Source organism: Lingula anatina, chromosome 7, assembly GCF_051362555.1.
Source record: "Lingula anatina isolate TDL-2025a chromosome 7, LinAna3.0, whole genome shotgun sequence".
Classification (NCBI taxonomy): Eukaryota; Metazoa; Brachiopoda; class Lingulata; order Lingulida; family Lingulidae; genus Lingula; species Lingula anatina.
This window is the reverse complement of record NC_141773.1, coordinates 19,647,114-19,668,625: the sequence shown is the minus strand read 5'-3', so window position 1 is coordinate 19,668,625 and position 21,512 is coordinate 19,647,114. Positions and strand designations below refer to the sequence as shown.

General features: G+C 37.1%; 1 protein-coding gene across 12 annotated transcripts in view; it reads right to left on the bottom strand.

The window, feature by feature from the left end:
* LOC106154614 (rho guanine nucleotide exchange factor 11) overlaps nt 1-21,512 on the bottom strand; it is a 91,483-nt gene that overhangs the window by 22,700 nt on the left and 47,271 nt on the right. For 10 of the 12 annotated variants that reach the window (XM_087017803.1, XM_087017796.1, XM_087017797.1 and 7 more), the window contains 10 exons: nt 15,509-15,640; nt 14,695-14,757; nt 12,662-12,772; nt 11,998-12,102; nt 10,592-10,754; nt 10,035-10,143; nt 9,695-9,869; nt 8,480-8,594; nt 7,825-7,980; nt 6,163-6,222 (listed from right to left, as the gene is read on the bottom strand). In XM_087017803.1, coding sequence (XP_086873929.1) covers nt 6,163-6,222; nt 7,825-7,980; nt 8,480-8,594; nt 9,695-9,869; nt 10,035-10,143; nt 10,592-10,754; nt 11,998-12,102; nt 12,662-12,772; nt 14,695-14,757; nt 15,509-15,640 — 1,189 coding nt within the window. The remainder of the gene's footprint in view (nt 1-6,162; nt 6,223-7,824; nt 7,981-8,479; nt 8,595-9,694; nt 9,870-10,034; nt 10,144-10,591; nt 10,755-11,997; nt 12,103-12,661; nt 12,773-14,694; nt 14,758-15,508; nt 15,641-21,512) is intronic. The other 2 variants (XM_087017799.1, XM_087017801.1) reach the window with 2 other exon arrangements.

Sequence of the window (21,512 nt, the reverse complement as noted above, 5' to 3'; positions counted from 1 at the left end):
GTTTATGAATATATAAATTATTATTCAATCAATCAATTAATGGATAACCACCAAAATCTAATCGATATTAAGTTCAGTCATACAATTATACTGTCATATTACTACTAAATTTTTCAACATAATCACTTTCCCCAGCATCTTTCTCAATGTAGAAAATAATACCAAATAATATCACAGAATTGAACACTGCCAGAAGCCCAAGGCATCCTTGTCACTGTAATTGTCTATTTATAGCTTGTTATCTGTAAGTCAAGCACCTGTGGAACATATAACCTTGAAATATTTACGCCCTCAGAAAACGGTTAATCATCTAATGTTCTGTGTTTTTCAAGGGAGGGGAAGGGATGGCTAGAGGAGGTTTGAAATATTCCAATCACAACTTGAATTTAATGTATACAAGCAAACATTTTTTTTTTCTGATATGGGCTTGTCATTAATAGTTTCAATATTCACCGAGCTATAATTCATCAAAATTTGTCATAGATCAACATCTGAAGAAAAGGGGTAGACAGTAAAAATTGTCAAATTTTGTGAAAATGTTTCAAGTTGGCCTAACAGTGCATCTACTTCAATACTGCCTCTGTCCTATTAAATGGTAGGACTCTATCTCAATAATACGATGCTGTGATTAACAAAATTTCCTCAATGTTTCGATTACATTTCCTAATTTTTCAATTTGTTAAATTTGGAAAAATGAATTTTTAGAGGATAAATCTGATATATCTTGAAATAAAACTCAGGTTGAGGATAATTGAAATGTTTGAAATAATCTTTCTGACATTATTTCATTATTCAAATATTACCTATTCACTTTATAACTTGAGCAATTTTTGAACATATGACAGGTAATAAACCTTGATCTCTTCAATATGATGCACATTTCTTCCAATGTCATACAAAATGTTCTTATCCTGGGCAAAAGAGGACTTTTCTATCATTTTTTTCTATGTTTTCTCAGTCATATTATGGTGAAATTGGCATAAGGACAAGAAGTACCCAAACAATTTCCTCTGCGTAGAAAAATAATTAGTCAGTCAGAAGCTTCTTGGTTTTTAACATACATTAGATGCTCATGTATACCTGTGTATATATATGTGGATCGTCAAAGACCGCATTCCTAACAGGTCTAACTTAAATCTTAGCCAGTTTGACTTATGTCGTCACCACTGGCAAATAGGTTCACAGAATCATGATAAACACCAGTCTTCAGTTCTAAGATATTAAACCACTCTAGCAATGAAGATGGAAATTGGTGCAACTGATTTGTGTAATTTCCTCAATGATTTTGCATCAGGAATATTTGCATAGGTAATAAGGGATAAATTGTTGAAATTTCCATAATTTTTTTAAAGTTATAATATAAAGATCTAATGTGAGTTGTATGCCTTGATGTTGATACTTACAATGGTTGTTATTATTATTGGTCTCTCCTGGCATAACTATGAAGTGATTGTTAAATCGCTTCACGAGGTGCGATATAGACGACTTGGCCCTGGGCATTTTCATCAGTTGAACGCTGCTTGGTATCCAGGAAAAAGTAATAGTGTTCCAAGGAATGATTTCGCAATCAAATAATTTTAAACTAAAATGTTACAACCTAATAGCTGATCCAACACATATTTTCTCAAATCCTGAAATCAGCTGACTTGTAACCATGGCAACATTCCATAACGCACCTCTGGAGTATCAGTGACAGTTTGAGCTGTAAGTAAACGCGGTATAGCTCCAAGGGAAGGATCAGCCCACTCTGTGTACACCGTTTCATACGAAATAGTCCTTCTACATCACTGAATTTCCTCAAGGCAACTATGGTATAATGTCCGACTATCCTTGCATGACACTCCTACTATTAACATGAATATTCACCGTTTAGCACAGAGCACATCTACTCATAGCCTGACTGGGACTATTTTCCTCTTTGCTATCTGGATTGTCATTAAGTCATGACACTGCTCCACACATAACCAATCTATGTAGATCTGTCTAGAACAGTAATACTGCTGGTCCTGTGCCCAGATGAACCAGACAAAGTCTCCCTGTAGTCTCGTCTGCTGTCAAAATGAGGAAAAAAAACCACATATCCTAAGGCTCTGAACACAAAGCGACAAGTTATGGTCTTGTACCTTTTAGACCCTTAATTAAACAATGGTCACAGGTCGCTAGTCCTGAGGTTCTTGGTTAGAATATAGAATCTTATCCAAAGTACTTCAAGTCACTGTAAACTACAGTTTTTTCTGATACAGGTGGGGTGGTCCTAGCCAGGTGTTATCTGTCTTGATTACAGTCCTTGATGTCCACAGCTCAGCAAATCACAACACCGCCTTCCTTAGCAGCCTTGCTCGTTTCAATAAATACCCATCATTTTCATCAGACTAACTAGGGCCATTTCCCCCCAGTGCTGCTGCTGCTGCCGCCGCTACTGCTATCTTGTTTACTCTTCAGAACCGTTGTTCTGCTTCCGAAGACTGCTGTTGAAATGTCAGTGTTCCAGTAAGAACCAGGCACTCTCTCCCTAGATGATAGTAGAAGGAAGATGTACACACTTACACATACAGGTGAGCTATATTGCCTCACCTGTCAGGTATGCCCTGTTGTTGCCTAACCATCAATGACTGGACCAGCTTTTGTTTTTTACCTTTTCAAAAAAAGCCTCAGGTTAGGACCCAGTAATATTTTTAACATGGCTATCAGGAATGTAAAAGTGTTGTTTTTTTTTTCACCAATTTTCTTCGTTTAATGGATAGGCGAGTTTCATAACAGCTCATGTCAAATGACCTTTGTTATCTTCCACTCTTAATACATCAGAGCATTTTTTCCATCTTAAAAAATACCATTTCACCTGTGAATTAGTCAGTCTTACAGAGGTAACTGTCCTTTTGTCACTCTCTCCAGCATGTCATTTTAACCCTCTAACTCTGACCAAACCAGACGTCTTAAGATGCCTCGTGTACTGTTAAAGGTCAACTCGACCTCGAAGATATTTCCCCTGCTGCCCCTTACGCCACACATTACATTTCCAAGCACTGGCTTTTAATAATGTTCAACCTCAAAGCAAAGAAATGTCTTGTTGCATTTAACTGCTTTTCCCGTCTTTAAGCGGTACACAAACACAGGTAAGCTATTTCACCTTTTTTAGAGCCTCTAATTGATAGCGGTGTTCCAAGGCCAATAAAAATTACGTCCCAGTTGGCTTTTTTTTACCTGCCAAGCCCAACATTATGGATGTACTTATTAAAGTGCTCAGTCATTAAGATAAAAAAAGAGATTCCTAGGTCTTTGGCTTCCACTACACGTCAGAGGGTAGCTGAATCTAATTGCTATCCGTTAAGCCAAGGGTCAGGTCATCAGGATGTTAATGCTTAACCCCGTAAACCATTGTTAACACCTGCTTAGTGGTCAGTAAATTACAGGTGTGAAGCAGACTGGTGGTCACTGGTCAAGATGAAAGTGACACTTTCACTTAATGGTTGGTGTAACCAGGCCCTATCAGTGCTTTACTCTGTTAGATGAGGTCATCACTAGGTCCAATTTGATTGATAGAAGACTGACATTAAATTTCAACAGGTCTTTGCACATACCAGGTCGTAAAATTTCATGGATCAATACCTGGTCTTAATTGCCTCATTAATACAGCCTGGTTTAACTGCCTCAGAGTCTCTATAAAGAGATGGGCAGTGATTTCTGAACATCACAGATAAGAATAAATTTTGAATAAAATGGAGCTACTTTATAAGTATGTGCTTCCACCACTTCCCACCTTCTACCAGCACCCCATCCTCAAAGTTTTTATGGTGTGAATCTCTTAGTCACTTGTCAGTTTTTTAATCAAACATGGACACTGTCAATGTGACCTGCTGCAGACATTGTTGCTATTCAACTTGACAGTCACAATACAATGAAACCTTTACCCTGTGCCTGTTTGACTATTTTGCCTATATCCTCGGCTTATATTCTGAAGGCATATTTTTTATCCTGTTAAAAATATCTCCATTCTTTATCTAAATTCTTTGGTGGCCATAGAGTCCAGTGCAACATCAAGAAAAGTAAATCCTGTAGCAGGGATAATCCTGAACTCTTGATTAAATTAATTATCCAAATATTTCCATAAGACCACAAAGACAGATGGGAAGAATTCCATCTGGAAAACTACGCATATGTATTTTTTTCATTGAACATGCTCTTTTTCTAATTAAGTACCATATCTACAAGCTTTAAATCTGGTATTTCAAAAGCTGACTTTATAATGTTCTGGATATCAGTAAAAAAATTTCAAAGAATTGTGAAGTTTCTCCTGCTTGATCTTATTTGTCAACGGCTTTTTCAAAGTCAATTGGTTATGCCTGATACTGCCTTAAGTCTAAGACTACTATATGATCCCATTGCTTTTCCAATGCTGTATAAATATCTAAACCTGATCACAATCTTCTAGTTTATACTGGTAATAATCCTTGTCTTTTACGATTTATCCAATTGTCGCCTCATGAACACATTAAATACAAGTCCTGATGCCTTCAGGTAGACTATATCACCCGTGTTACCACCTGAGCAAAAAGAGACACCAGTAAATACATCAGATCCTTTAATTTAGGTGTGCTAGGATGCCATATAGGACAGGTAAGTAATTGCCCTCTAGCTCACAAAAGTGCCAAAACAAACACGCCATGTGACAGCGATGATTAACCTCTGCCGAGGCCCAGCCTACCATGATTTGTGGCCACGTCGCCAAAATGACGCAAGTGTTAACCAAGGCCAAAACATGTATTGAACACGCACACGTCTACCGACATGCATGTTCATGCCCCATTAAATTCCCATCTAGTACTCAGAAGCAGAACAATTAATCTGGGTTTCCTATATTCCATGCATCATCTGAATTAAAGTATGTTCTGAAGTTTTGACTGATGTGCCTATAACCGTCCCATCATGTGGGATTAATGACGGCTATTACACTAATGTCTTATAGCACACACTGAACCAGTGTCTTCTTTTGTGTCCTCCAGTGGAAAACTAACATAATACAGAGAAGGCAGGGAACTTGAATCTACATGTAGAAGCAACAGTAACTTAAATCCCACTGTTTAACAGACCATATATAAGATTGTGGTGAGGTAAATATAGTAAGCAAATTTTCTTTCTGACTCTTCTGTATAGAGTTAAAATAAAATACAGAAGGCAGGGAACTTGGATTTGGAAACAATGTGCCCACTTGTTTAACAACCTGCAGGTAAGATTTTGGCAAAAAGAAATACAATCAACATATTTTCTTTACCACTGCCATATAAAAACTAGAATGGTCTACAATATTAATGAAATTATTCCACCTTTTAATTACTTTTCTTTTGGTTTGATGTTTCAAAGGAAATCTGGTCTGTAATTGCTGCGTGAGATACCACTTCTTATCTTTGCATTTACATGATCTTCTTTGCGACTGGTTTTAAATGTCAGATATCATTCATAAAAGGGCTGTTTATATAAGATGAAATGCATCATCCAAATACACAGACTGAAATTAAGCCTTCCAGCCAACACCAATGTAGAGACCTCTACAATGTGTTAGATAAGACAGATTGTTTCAGCTATGATGCCCATTGCTTCAGTTGAGATGTGTCTGCTGACTGTACTTAAATCAGTAATAAACAATAAATACACATAATTCATTCATTCTATCACTGTTCAAACTTACCTTTTCCAGCCATTACACTGTTAGTTCAACAAACCCCATCTTCAACATAAAAACCAACCACTAAACACAAACATGCAGCTAAAACTAACTTAACAGTCACTTTTCTAAGTGCACCAGTATATGCAGTGCACAAGAATAAAACAAACAGAAGGTTGAATGACTTTCAATAAAATAAAGATTGTCCATGCACATGCCAGTCTCACAAACCAATGTGACTACAGATCCAACAGCACACAATCAAACACCTCTACAAAACTGTCTTGAAAGAATACATGTTTCTCAATGCACCAGGTAGTTTGACGAAAAGATAAATGTAAACATCCAAAAGAAAAGATATTTATAAGTAAAATAGTAAAACTAAGACAGAGATACAGCATGCTCTGAAAAGGATTTTATATAAAAACAAGAATAAAGGTAGTGCCAGTATTGTTACCCTCAGGTAGAACCCCCAACATCTAGTAAGACAACACCTAGAATACCTTCTGTATGGTTGCTATGTGGCACGTGTGAGGGATTGCTCAGATGGTTGAGGTAGAACCCTAAAAGGATGCAAGCAAGCCATGTGACTAGTATGTCATGAGCAAGTAAATATCATGTGACAGTCATGTGACATATGTGCATTCGAACTAAGGGGATCTTCCAGTGATGCTGATCTGATGCATTTTTCCACCACCGGCCTTCTTACTTCCTGGCATCAATGTCAATTAAACATGTATTGCCTAGTTATCATGCTGTTAGTTAGGGGTAAAAAAAAATTCATGCCTTTCTGTCAATAAATACAATACAATGGGGTTCACTTTCAACCTGTGAATCATTTTCTCACTGGAAAACAAAACCACTAACATAGATAATATGTCAAGTCAGAAAAAAGTAACACATGCTTTTGTTAAAAACAAATGAAATATATGGTATAAGCATTTCCTTTCCCCCCCTTTCTTATCAATCTATGGCCTCATTAAATTGGGTATTCCCTTGAGCTGTCAGTGGATCAGTCTAATGTCATGTCAGTTATGCAGTAAAACAATTAATAATCAGAATGAAAATAAAAATTCCAGGAAATATTTCTAATATTATGGGTGCCCCGTAATTCATGTCTTATTGTCGCAATCACTTTCCCAGGAAGAGGGTCGTCTCTATTGGATGAGATGATCATCCAGAGAGGGGCACACTCCTCGCTGAAATGGCCCTGCTCATGTATTGTAAACAATATGTAGACTGATTCCATGTTAAGACCTATTAGTGCAGAAGGGAACATAACAGCCTTGTTAGTCACTGCTAAGAGACTAATTGTCTTTAAAATAATAGAATAAATGGAGGGACGAATGGGCTGATGAAAAATGGGAAACTTTTCCAGGAAGACACCAGAAAACAGCATTTAACCATTCTTATGGTCACACTTCACTTGAAAATCTAGATTTCTTTTCTACAGATTACTGGGGGAAAGGTTCTAAAAATCTAAGGTATATTAAGTGGTTTCTGGAGTTTTCTTATCATCCTTATCAAATCATACATTCTTAAACTCGCATGTAGTTTTCCATTAGTCACTGTAGAATATGAGGTACTATAAAACTAAATCTTCCTCATATGCTTATTACACTATAAACATCAAAACTGTCATCCACTGCTTAAAACTTATACATTATTTCTAAGGAAGGACTTTCAAGCACCTATTGGTTGCTCTATACATTTTCATTTTATATCATTCATGGTATCTTTCATATAGCTAACAGCCAATAGGTGGCAGCATCATCTAATACCTGTGAATTCACCTGGTTAATGGGGTCAAAGTGATATACATGTGAATTAAGTTTATGTATATTACTGTCATCGGCTTAAATGCACATATATATAACCTCAAGGTAGGTAGAGTAGTGACTCAGAGGGAAAACTCCACACACACACACACACACACACACACACACACACACACACACACACACACACACACACACACACACACACACACACACACACACACACACACACACACACACACACACACACAGATACATGTATAACTTCAGGTAAATAGAGAACGGGAAGTAAATCACACACACACACACACACGCACACACATATATACATATGCATTAAATTTTGGGGTACACTGAAAACAAAGAGTACATCGAAGCACGACTTACGTGAGGATGGCGTCTTCTTCTCTGCCCCAGAGCCTGGTCCAAGCAGACTAGAGATTTGCTCTCGCATGTAGACTGCCGTAGACGGCCGTTTTCGCTTCCCTACACACGGCTCCTCCAACACGTCCAGACACTGTTTGTGAATGTCGCACTTGCAGTCTGAAACGTACACACCAGGAGATCAAGTTGACTGGTAAGATAAAGCGAGGTTTGCCCTCTGACTCATGACTTATGTTATTGACATCAATTAAAGAAAACTACAACATTAAACAAAGAACAAATAGAAATCCACACACAAACAAGCTATGCAAAAGGCATGGGCATATTTTACAGAACAACTACACATAAAATAATATAATAAGAAGACAAAGTAATTTTTCAGTTCTTAATTGAATATTTTTGCAATCATTTCTGTAACATCACTACATCTACTTTAATTTGTTTTCATGTTGTAAAGATATGTTACATATTCCACATAATAGCCATGGTGATAATAACCATTTGTCACCAACATACACAAAGTGACAATATCTACATTTGAATATATAAATAACAGTACCTTTACACTGGTATCCTTGGTATACTATCCCCCAGATGATGTTATGGCAGTGTATACAGTACAATACAATAACAGTAAATACATCAACAACAACAGTACCTTTACACTGGTATCCTTGGTATCCTATCCCCCAGATGATGTTATGGCAGTACACACAGAAGGTGGTTTGACTATAATGCTGTGGCATAAAGCTGTGACCACGGACAGAGAAGACCTGGAATAAGAAAACATCATCAATCAGTGCTCCTATTGCCAAGCATCTGTTCTTGCCCAGATAATAGCTGGAGTCAGGGGGATTCCACCACCAGCTGAGACACTCCATCAATCTTCCAGGAACTCTGGAAGTTGTTTCTGCCTGATAAGTGAGGGACTAAGATGACCGTCTTTCTAGAAAACGCCTAGAGTTCCTCAGTGAAACTCAACATCTCTTGACATTCTGAATCCCACAAATGTGCACATACAAAAAACTTGTAGACAAACTCATGTGTACACACACACACGTCACACACACACACACACACACACACCTGTTCACACATACACACACATGCACACCATACATTCTGAAATCTAAGCCTTACAAGTTTTGTGGCTAAACTTGGTCCTACTCTTAATTCTGTTAACATCCTTCTGAACTATCTCTAATTGTTATTCTTATGTCAACTGCAGTTCCTCCAGGCCATAGTAATAAAATAATCATAACCCTGAAGTGCTGCTCACAAGCTTAGATCAGTTTTTCATTTTTAATACTTTTGACCCTCAAGTAGTGAATAATTGCTGCAGTAATCATTACAGAAAAATCTTATGTGAAAACACTGCCTCCTTGAATATTAGGAACCCTATTGAGAAACCATAAATCATAGCTCATAATCTCAAGCTGCCATCATGAATATTTTAACCCAATTACTAGCACAAAATAACATTAACATAAAGTCAAAAGTTCTTTGGAAATTGATACTTATAGGTAATTTTTTGTGCCAAAGGAAATTTTTTCTAGAGAAGAAAAGCAGTTTTCTAATATTCGAGGATCAGTGCTCAACACGTCCCTGCACTTGGGTTTGATGTCTTATACTTGTAACAATTCTGCCTAATAATGAATGTATCTCATTTCTAATACTGGGCTCATTCCAATGTCATCAAGGGGCCATTTTGACAAAATTAAAAGTTGGCTGAAACTTCTATAATTTATTTAATTAGATTACTACTCAATTTTTCTTGGTTCAAATTAGATCAAATTTTGACAAAGTTTAGTTTAGGCTAATTCTCTTTATATTTTTAGCGCAATGTTCTCAACATATAAAACAACAGACGCACCTTCTTCACATTTTTCTTGAGACCCATAAAACTTGTGAACCTCTTGTCTTTCGCCACAAAGCTTGGACACCTCTCCAGGACGTTGGACGTCTGGCCGACCTTGGTGATCCCAACTGACCGCAGGAAGGTGGTCAGCGCAGAGGCCATGGCCTGGGCCCTGTCCTGACGGTCATCTCTGAAAATGACCAACAGCCATTCACTAGTGATCATCATCACAATATTCTGAAGGCATACGACTATGAGATCAAACAGATCAAATGGAAATCAGAGAGAATGAAAATTCAGAATTAAACTAATGCAACACTGCCCCCCCTCCATGTGTTTAGTGCTTCATACTTACACCAATCTCTCCAGATGAGGTGCCAGGTATTTTTCAGCAATCTTCAGTTCATTGTTTCTGTCCATGTATTCATCTTTCAGTTCATGAGCACCATAAATACTGCTCAAACCTGAGGAATTGCAATGAACGCACTTCAATATACTATCAAATCCAGAATTGGCATATTATATACCTCTGACAGTTTTTTTTCTCCCTTTTTTATATGTTTAAGTCCTCCAAGAAATGTTATTATGTGACACATGTAATTTCCATATCAAGTGTTGTATTATTTTGAATAATCTTAAATTAGCAATTACACAGCCTGTTTAGCTCACAAAAGATATCCATTTCATATGCCAAAGGAACCAAGTTTCTCTGGAATTTTCTATCAGTTGCTATATTAAGACATACACGTCATTGGAGGGTTCCCAAAGCGTGACTTACAATGAACCTGATACAAACTGTTGTATAAGAGAAACAAAATTAATAATTCCAAACATTACATACATATTGTATTTGGAACCAGGACTAAATGTCATATCTGCTTTTTTTTTTTTTTTTTTTTAAGAAAAACCCACCCAGGTCTCCCGTTCTCCTGAAATCAGCTAGCAATTCTCGTATGTCATTCTGGGCTACATCTCTAGGTTTGTTGAAAATATTCCGTAGCTGCTCCTCCGTTCCTCGTTCTAGAACTTTGTCTGCTGCTAGGATGACGTTTTCCTCAATATTGAGTTTTAAAGGCTGTAAAATATAACATATAGACTTGCCCTTCAAGAAATCGACGGAAAATAGCTCTTTTTCAATTTTGAATGGGCACTGTAGAAAACATATAACAGCTAAAGCTCTCAAATTAAGCACATATGTGTGATATCATGTGAAGAATAACTTCTGTAAATTTCAATCCAAGCAGTTGAGTACATTTTGAGACAGAACGCTTTAAATGTGCAGCAAACCGTAACGCTAATCCCTTCAAGATCTCGACGAAAACCGGAAGTGCGTCATGACGTCACTCGCTTCTACTTGGAAAGCTGCTGTGTGATTTTCCGATGAGAAATATTTCGTGGCTCATACAAATGTTCGGAAAATGACCATGCAGATAAAAGAAAATTCACTAATCAAAATTGAAACTGCGTAATTACATAGAAAAACATTGTGCATTCCTGACCTCGACTTGTCAGTGTAAACAAAGTGTACTGAACGCAGCGCAAGCAAGCACGTGAATGCCGCGTTTGATACTTTGTATCAGACGCTTCGTTTTACTTGACAACACAGTGTTTACGACAGGAAAAATAGTGCAAAAAACAAGCACTTCCGGTTTTCGTCGATTTCTTGAAGGCGTCGATTTCTTGAAGGGCGAGTCTATAGCAGCATTGTTATGACATATTTGCACAAGTGAAACCATAGCACCTTGCAAGTTGACCTCAATCAAGTGCTAAAACGAAACCATGCTCGAAAAGTCCTATTACAGGAAATAGTGAAATGAAAATTGCATTTAAGTCTTAGCTAGTCAAGTCAGCATCATGTTTTGGTTTCATATAAACTTTTATGTTTGTATATTATTTTTTCAAAACACAAAGTGAACATCAGCTCTAAACCACACCAGATGCTCAAGAAAATGCTTTATCACCTAAGGATAAACCAAGAAGGGCATCAGAGGGCACATATACAAAATTTCACTCAAAGGACAGAAGAGCAATGGGTAGAATTATATGTATGTGTGTGTGTGTGTGTGGGTGGGTGGGTGGGTGGGGGGGGGGTGGAGGGGGAGTGTCACAATCTGTCTCATTTCTGGGACTGTTATAATGGACAGGTCTCACTAGATTGTTCACTATACATTTTCTAGCATCTTCAGTGTGACTGACAAAGTCCTAAGGTTGGGAAAACTCTTACAGGTACGCTTCCAATCGCTGCATAGAAATTGAACAGTTTCAAAACTTCAGTACTATAATATATTTGTTTATTGTGGTTATTAATTTTCACTTACAGCGTTTGGTACTAAGAATGTTGAATGGATCTCATATGCCCACTTCTTCATTTCTTTGGCATTCCCTGTCTGCTGCTGATAGCTATCAGTAACAAGGTAGAAGAACTGAAACAAATGACGTGCACCATTAAAAACAACTCATGCTTTGAAATAGATTCAGAATAGCTCTTCAGCAAGAAAAGCACCGTTTAGTCACACGTATATTATACAACAGTCAACTTCAAACGCGCACCTCCAATAATTTACAAAGGACTAAGTTTAATGGGTGCGATGATTCACAGTATTGGACTTGGCATAAGTCCTCTAGCAATGTGCAACAAAACCAAATAATCATTTCTTAAAATAATAATGTGGTATGGTCATTCTTTTCTTTGGTATTTGCTGAAACTTATAGACATTGGCTGAAATGAACAGGGGCGGATTGAGGCCGTCTTATGGGTCTTCCAGAAGAAGGTCAGATTTTCAAGTTTATATTTGCCAGTATCTAATTTTTTCTTTTGGAAGACAGTCAAAAATGGAGGATAGATCAACAAAGATAATTTGGAAGACTGTCAGAAAATATCTCTGGATCTGCCCCTGATGAATCTTTGGGTAACTTGAGAAAATTTTCTATTGTCAAAGTGTTTGTGTTGTGTGGAGTCTGCTGTTTATTGCATTGACTTACCAAAGGGGACGGGTCACTGTTTGATATCAGATAATGTAGGAACACAGCTAAGTGGGCCGGTTTGTTCTTCAACACATTCAGGTCGCTGAATGGGCCCTGTTGCTCTCTTGGCTATGGAGGAAAGAAAAGGAGAACAGTAAGCATCCTCATCATATATTCAACTTTTCTGCCCACCGCGTCCTCACCTTTGAATGAAGAGCACAAAAGCATATTTAATTAACTCTGTGAGAGCCATGGAGGTTGTGAAAGCATTTATATCTTTAAAATGTGTGGTTAAATGTGTTCTATTTTTGTTAAAAAAAGGTCCGCTTTGCTTGACAACAGCATTAAAACAAAGCTACATGTATTAACCAAAATCATCTACAACAGAGAAAAACTATGTTTTGAAGCAATAAGTAAATTTGAGCATCGTGCTTTCAAGTTAGATCAATCTGAAAACACATCAGAGATATAAAAGCAGATAAATGTTTCCATTCCTTGACATTCACAATATTCCACAAAATGCTGTATCCTATCCAGCATCTGTGGTACAACATTTTGTTAAGACTTGTACATAATAGAAACAATACCAATGTGCAGGTCTTTTAAAAAAGTGCATTTCAGATAGCAGTGCAACAGTTTGAACTCCAGGAGAGAGACCAGGTGGTCGATAAGAGCAAAAATGTGAGAAAAGCGCTCTGAAAAGATAACCTAGCTGTTACTAACAGTAATGGTTGACAAAATGTTGAAGTTGCACTTTAAGTATGAGCCTCCTCATGAAATTACAGCTAGTTTAAGCCAGTCAGCAATGCCAAAGAACAACATTTTGAGCAGCCAGCAATGCTGAGGTCAATTAAAAACCTGAAAGAAGATTGACCCGTCATGCAAAAAGGTCTTTGGAGAATTAATTCATAATGGGTGTAATTACCAGCAATGTGCAACGAAAGAAAATGTCTTTCAAATATCAACTGTAGAAACAAGTTTTTTATGTCAGGTGATTGCCAATAGGTGATTACCAAACAGTGTGGCAAAATTATGTTAACTTAATTTAAATTTTCACATTAGCTCTGCTGACCATTTCAAAACAGTCACAGATCAAGAGAGAGAGAGAGAGAGAGAGATCAAGAGAAAAAGAGAGTTTAGTGAAGTTAGCTTGCTAGTTTGGATTAGCCCAGCTTCCTCTTTGGAGAAAAATGAAAGCAGAAGAGGGAAAAGGGGTTACTGCATGTGATGTTTTTCCCTTCTCCCACAGCTTTTGGCAGATGCCATACTGTTTAGGCGATGTTTATGGGAAAACCAGGTTTACAGAGCTCTGGAGGTAGCAGCAGCCCTGAACTTGCCAGCATGGCTGAGCTGATGAATGAAGTACTACTAAAACTGGAGAGCCGTGTCTCCTAGAATTTCTATGTGAAAATCTGTAAACCATGTTTTCAAACAACCATAAGGGCCTAACCATCTAAGTACATGCTATGTTGAGTGACTGTTAAAGAAATGACATTATCTGTTGGATGGCTACTCCTAGGAGCAGAAGATGAGGTGACAAGGAAAGAAGAGCTCACAAAGCAATATTTTTGGTACACCCACATCCCAAATTAGACCCAAATAAATGATAAATTGGCCAAAGAGTTTGAGATGGTTTATATCATCTTATTAAACAAAAGAAAAATGCTTTCAGATAATGGCATGTTTCATGTTGATGTTCCCATTTACTGTGAGATTGCCTCGTAGCCCATATTCACAACCAAATCTAACAAATCGGACTTGCAGACTAACAAATCTATGGATCTAATATGGCTGGTCCACTTGAAGCTTGCCACGTACTCCCCGAGGGGAACTTCTTCAGTGTCTATTAAGAGATGATGCGGCAAGCTTTCAAATGGTTTGGCCATATTTGATCTGCAGATCTTTTAGTCAGACGATCAACTTGTTCAAAATGCACCCAGAGCTTTCTATGCATGGCAGTATAAATCCAACAGATCATGGCAAAGCCTCAAGCATTATATCATTAATGAATTAAATGAAAAGTTAGAACACAGTTTGTCATTTCAAACAACCTGATACAGGTGTGGCCTGGTTTCCAATGTACTCAGTATGTGAAAGGCATTGCGCTCTTCAAGCTGGGAGGGAAGAAATAAACACAGAACAATGAGTCAGCAAATTTGATGGTGTTGTGGAGTGATCAAAGATGCATATTCGCACTGTGTTGAAATCTAGTGAAATCTTGTGGCACCTGCGACTTTCTCTCTCAGTATATAATCAACTCCCAAACAGCAGTTTGGAATCTTTGACTATATGAACAAGGTAACCTCCGTAATTTTTTTTTTTTTTTTGGTGACTAAACTTGATGTCACAATATATATATTCAATTAACAACTGATACAAGTTCAATTGGTTCATGAATGGGTTTTGTTTTATGGTTTGCTAAAAGCTCTATGTTCTCAACTTTTTGACCTAAATTAACTGGACAAAACAACAGACACAAGCACATCTTGGTGGTAATACAACTTGAGAGACATGCAAACAAACTTGTGATCATACAATACTGATAAAATAGGTTCCTGAAAGGATTCTAGTTATCATAGAAAATTATGACCAATGGATTATCTTTTGGTTCATTTTTACTACTATAACTGAATTTTGCTCGTTTAAAAGCTTATTTGACATAAATTAAGAATTTTAAACAAAAAAATATTAGAATTTGCATTGAAATTAATTACACCAGCTAGTGAGAGCCAAAGGACACCTTGTTCACATGCAGGATTCAAGTTTGAGTTGCACGTGAAATAACGCAAAATAAGTGACATATAAAATTAACATATACATTTAGCACACACACGCACAAACATGCGAATTAAGTTTATGACTTACATGGTCATCATCTGATGTGAAGTCATCATCCTCAGCACACATGATGTTGGTCTGCTGCGGACGAAATGCTGCATTAATGGGCAAGCCCCGTTCTGGCGGTGGGGACGAGCTCGGCGTCATCACCTTCATGTCCTGAAAAACATGAAGACACACAGTCCATTACTCCTGACATTCTTCCCATCTGATGTCATGAAATATGTACACATAACTTTGTGTCTTCTTTTCATAAGTAATCCAAATATAGGACTGCACAATCATCATGACAATGTGTGCTACATATTTTTGGTGAGAAAAAGAATACATGGCCATTCTGATGCAAAGTGTTGGGATGTCTACATTTTAATGGGCGCAGCTCTCGACTTGAGATCAAAGCAACACTTTGTTCCTGGATGCTACAGGAGGAGGAGTTTAAATAGAATGTGAATGTGTCAACTTGATATTTTAAATTCAACTACACTAAACACTAAGAATTTGGATAATCACGATTTAAGGCAAAATAGTTTGGTTTTGAATAAAATGCTTTTTTTAATAACAACAAAGGTAAATATAGATCTATGGACCAGAACCAAAAATGCCACCTTTGTTACTAACTTGTAATTTACTCATATGCATAGAAAAATATCTGCAATTTTTATTCATATTCTATTTATTCTGTTTATGAGATACAATGGTGCTTTTCTGGTACCCATTCTACTAAAAAAAGACAATTTTCCTCTTTTTTATTTTCAGCAAAGACTGTAAATTGGTGACAATGCACTCTAACGCATAGGGCCACCAAATAAATTAAAGCTGAGGGTGAATATCCGTATACGTAGAATTCAGTGGTCTTTTTCTTTTGTAATTTCCACTTGACATACAGAACTCCTCTCGACACAGTGGTGTTCTGTAAACACTAGGAGCACCCTACTTCATTACAAACCAAATATTGACTATCTGTTCCTCACACCACAACAGTTTTATACACCTGGGATGGGACCTGGGGCCTCAAACTCTGTATTTAAAACACGAACCATGATAATAGCCCTGTATAAATTAACACCTGAATGAACTGGGCCCCGACTCTGCATGTGGTGTAATAAAACAAAATCTGATGTGTCTCTGTATACTAAAGAAAACCCTTGCTAAAGGCTCAATTCATGGCTTCATGGCCACTATGCACATGTCATCTTCACAGCTCCCTGTTAAATATAAGACAATGTTTATAATACAATAAGGCAACAAACACTACAGGTAAAAATACCTGAAATCCTGGATTATATCTCTTCATTACTAAAGGTAGGACGATACAATCAACAAAACGTCCAATTTCTGGTACACTTTCTTTTTACTGCAGAGTACCAAGGGTTATTAACTGTACATAATTAGTATGTTAAAGGGGGCGGGGGGGGGGGGGGGGGGGGGTTTAGAGAGAGAAAGCAAAAACAAATTGAAAAATAAAATATCAGTTATAAGGCTAAAATGGGTCCCTTAGAGATATAGCCACAGAGTCTGCAGAGAGCGCAGCCACCATATGGCCAATTCCATGTAAGCACCTCCTTAATTCTCTTACAGCACATTGCCACAAGACAACCCAGCAAAATAGATCTAGAATTCCTTCTAGTATACCCATAATTTAATGTAGGCATGAATCATTGCCAGAACACCCTTAATTCTTTTACAGCACATAGCCACAGTGTAACCAAGTTAAATAGATGAAGAAAGGGTTCTAATATATGTCTAGTTTCAGGTAGATATAAATCACTGTGAGTGCCTCCTTGATTTCCAATTCATCAGCTCCCAGACTGACGGCAATATCAGTGGATGGAGAGCCAGGACCATATGTCTTCTGGCCAAGGAGATGAGTCAAGAACATAAACCATGGTCAAAACACTACGAGTTCTCTCTCTCTCTCTCTGTGTGTGTGTGTGTGTGTGTGTGAGAGAGAGAGAGAGAGAGAGAGAGAGAGAGAGAGAGAGAGAGAGAGAGAGAGAGAGAGAGAGAGAGAGAGAGAGAGAGAGAGAGCACCTACAAAAGGCTTTTATATAACTTAAAAGATGGGTCATATACTCTGATGACCACATTCCCAATTATACCTGACATTAAATATTGTCAAGCTCCTTCCCTGTCAACAACCTTATTCGATATTACATCTGACGATTAAAAAGCCACTCAGCTTGGAAACAAAACATAAAAACTCTTAAACCAATCTCAACATTCTGACATAACTAATTTAGTTAACAGAAATAACAACCTGATACACTTGTCTTCCAATTTTAAGTATTCTAAATTCAAAAGATGTAGAATCAAACCTGAAAGTGCTGCTAAAAATAATTCAATGAGTCTTGTTTATTATCAAGAGAAAACTAATTACAAAGGAAATATTACTTCACTATCATTATTGGCTTTTAGACAGGCTGTCTATACCAAGCTGGTTGATAAGGAAATTAATTGCAAGTGTTTCTAAATCCTTTAAAATAAGTACTTCAGGAATAGTCCAAACAGTTTATTAGATTCCACATAAGGTCTCACCTTATACCTTGCATTATTGTTTATCTCTTAAAAAAAAAAGGTGAATTTTTTCTTTGCTGTTATCTGAAACTAAACACTTTGCCTCACATAAACTTCTTCTGAACTCAAATTTTCTGCTCTCTGTGTCCTAGATATGCAGATTCTACTGTATGAATTTAAACACTTTAAGGGTCTACAAGAGAAAAATCTTAATACTGAAACATACTTTTTAAAATAATGAATTATGCCTTTCATTTTTTTATATATATAATAGAATTTAAAGAAAACTTTAAAATGTCAGTTTAATTGATAATTCAAAACTGACCAGTTATTCTTATTTTTTGCCAAATAATCAAAAACAGTCAGCGCTGCACCAAAGGATATAATTTCTTTAGATGCATGTTGTTCAATTTGAATAACACATTAAAAATAAATGTTGGATTTTTGTTATATAAACACCTAGATAGAACCCTACAGACCTTCATTCCAGGAATTTGAATGATAATAAAAAAATTCATTAGCAAAATCTGCCACACATTAAAATGTAATTTAACCTATAAAGAATTCACAGAACATGCACCATCAAAAGGAGCGGAAGGTTTGTCTTAAATTAAAAAAAAAAAAAAAGGCAAATCTCACATGTGCAAACTGCCGCATCATTAAAAAATAAAATTGAACTTATATATTCAGGTTAAGTACAACACTGTCCTTTTGCTATCTTAAAATTGATTGAAAGCAAAGGCAAAATAAATAAATAAATAAATAAATAAATAATCAATCAAAACTATTCACCTTAAATCTTATTTCCTCCACAAACTCGTCTATAAAGGACAGTTCATCCGCCATATATATCAAAGGTGCATGTTCCTCTGGGGGTTCTTTACTGCCAGAATACTCCAACCCCTCCACCACCCCACAAACACCCCCTCCGTCCTGAGGTTTACCCCCTTCTTGACTTTCCCTACACAGCATTGCAGATGCCTTAGGGCGACGGCTGTCTAATTTCCATGAATTCCCGTAACTCAAAAAGTCCATGCTTGTGTTAGATCTCCTTAAGCTTTATTGAAATTTATGAAAAAATGTCAGGTGGTCTTTGTTATTTGCATTTCTTTCTCATTGCTTTGAAAATAAGTTCTGAAAAGTTATCTCTAATTGTCAGCCAGTTGTCTGGAAAACAATATCAGAATCAAATGTCACACAAGTAGTGATCCTGGACTTCTAACGACGTAAATCATAACGGTGAGCATTCACTGCGTCAGAAATCAATTGAAGTAACCCATGTCTTAGGATACAGATTAGTACATGTGAATCCTAAATCCACTGATGTAATTTGATCTAATAATATCAAATATCTCCAAAGGTGTACATAATTTGTGACATATGATCTCAAAAATTTTCTTCTTGCTCTCTCTACAACCCATCTGCTGTCCGTTCTACTTTATTTCCCAGCTGATAAGACTTTTCTTCTGATTCTACCAATCCTCGCCTTTAAGACTGGCCGTTTCTCCTCAGCTGGATCTCTAATCAAAATTACCTGTCACAATGGCATTTAAAATTGCATCGTTAGCCTTCCTCAAAGTGTTGATTAAACACAGGCACTGTTTTCTAAGGAGGATTATTTCCCGATATACTTCAGAATAAAACCGTTACAGGCCAAGTGTTAGGCCTTCTATACAGTGTTGCAATCAGAGCTCCTCGTTGAATGTGTCAAACCAAAGGATACTTTATTATCATGATGATGGCAGATACGGAGTGATTAGAGATATCGTAAAACAGGAATGAGAACACACTCCTAACATCCTTTCATTGAACAAATCTGGCTCCAACAAAAGCAAACCATCATATGGTGAAATCTAAATTGCACATTTCTTCTTGGTAAACACAGATTCATTGCATCAATACATCATTTTCAAGGAAATTAAAGTTAACTAAAACAAACTAAGATTGTGCTATCCAGACTGAAAACACTGTCACAAATATGGAATCATATGGCAGAATCCACACCACAAATCACAATTTCCAAAAACAAGAACAAATTGACAAACTTCAGATTAGCATGCTGTATCCACCCAGTAAGAGACTAATCCACGCTCTTCTCCTTAATTAAATGCAGGGCATGAAAACTCACAAACAAGGAGAGCTGTAAATTAGTAAGATGCGTCTATATATAGATGACGTCAAACTGGAATTATGTCCTCCTCTTCCAATTATTTCAATTATTTGTCTCTTCCTTATGTAAGAAGGAAAGGAAGAGCAATCACCATTGTATGCCAGCAGACCATCTCCACCCAGTCTTCCCTTCTCTTCTTTTCCTCTCTCTCTCTCCTTTTTCTGAATAATGTCCTAGATATGGCCTTGCTGTAGCATCTACAGATTACATCCAACCCCAAGATTAAATCTCAGCCGATAAACTGCCTGTAGTTAAGATGAATTGTTGTGATCCAGACTCTCATTCAATCAAACAATATCACTAAGCTGACACATCCCTTTCCTGTCTGCAGTGTGCCGTGCTTTCTTTTCCAAACTCCACACACATTTGAACCTCTTGTGTAAAAAGGCAGTAACTGTCTTTGCACAGATAGATCATCACTAACTACACCTATCCTTCCATTCACCTCTGATTGACTGGAAGTCCAGCTATCTTAAACCACTAAAATAAGGAGACTGACAAGGCAGTTTATTTTGCCTGTTCAAAGATAGCAGTAGAATTCATTTGTATTGTGGGATCCCTAAAAAATCCCAGGCTTACGCAACAGTAATACTTGAGAGCTCAGTGATTCCTGAATAGAGTTATTTTCGTTACTTCTTCTAAATGTGAACATTAAAAATAACCAGACTGATCTGAAGCCATTGCTAAGATTTCAGGGGTCCTTAATATAACCGAACTCCCACTATCATGTTTAGCATTCCTCTGACTGACATATCACTTTCTTTCCAAGAGTAAATGAAATCTTTAATGTAATAATCTCTGTTAACACCACATCTTTACTCGATATCCTCTTTAAAATTAAACTGAGGTAGATGTTTTTGCCATATTCTTCATATTCAAAACCACATGTCATCAACTGTTTGGAACTGTGGTCACTGCTTTTCAAATTCATAAATCTGCAAATTCTTCACAAAGTTTGAACTCTCTTAATACTCTCTTCTGGTCACCATCCAAGCTTATTCCTATGAGTAAGTTCCAGTCCTCATCCACATTCAAAAAAGATTTAAAAAAAAAGCAGAAGAAAGAAGCTACCACATCCAAACCACATCCTATTCCTTCCCATCTGTGTAGTGGTGATATCTGTGTCTCATAACTTCCATTTTCCCCTCTTTTACTCCATATATGTTAATTCCCGCTAGTTTGCCCCCACAAAGTTGCCCTGGTCGGAATGTAGATTTCTGTGTAAATTTTACTCAGTTGAAATGAACAAGCTTCCTTGGGCCTGTATTAGTGCAGTATACAACTCTCTTCTGTTACCTGTACCAAGGGTGGACCATGCCTTCCCTGGGGCCCACACTTCAACCAGCT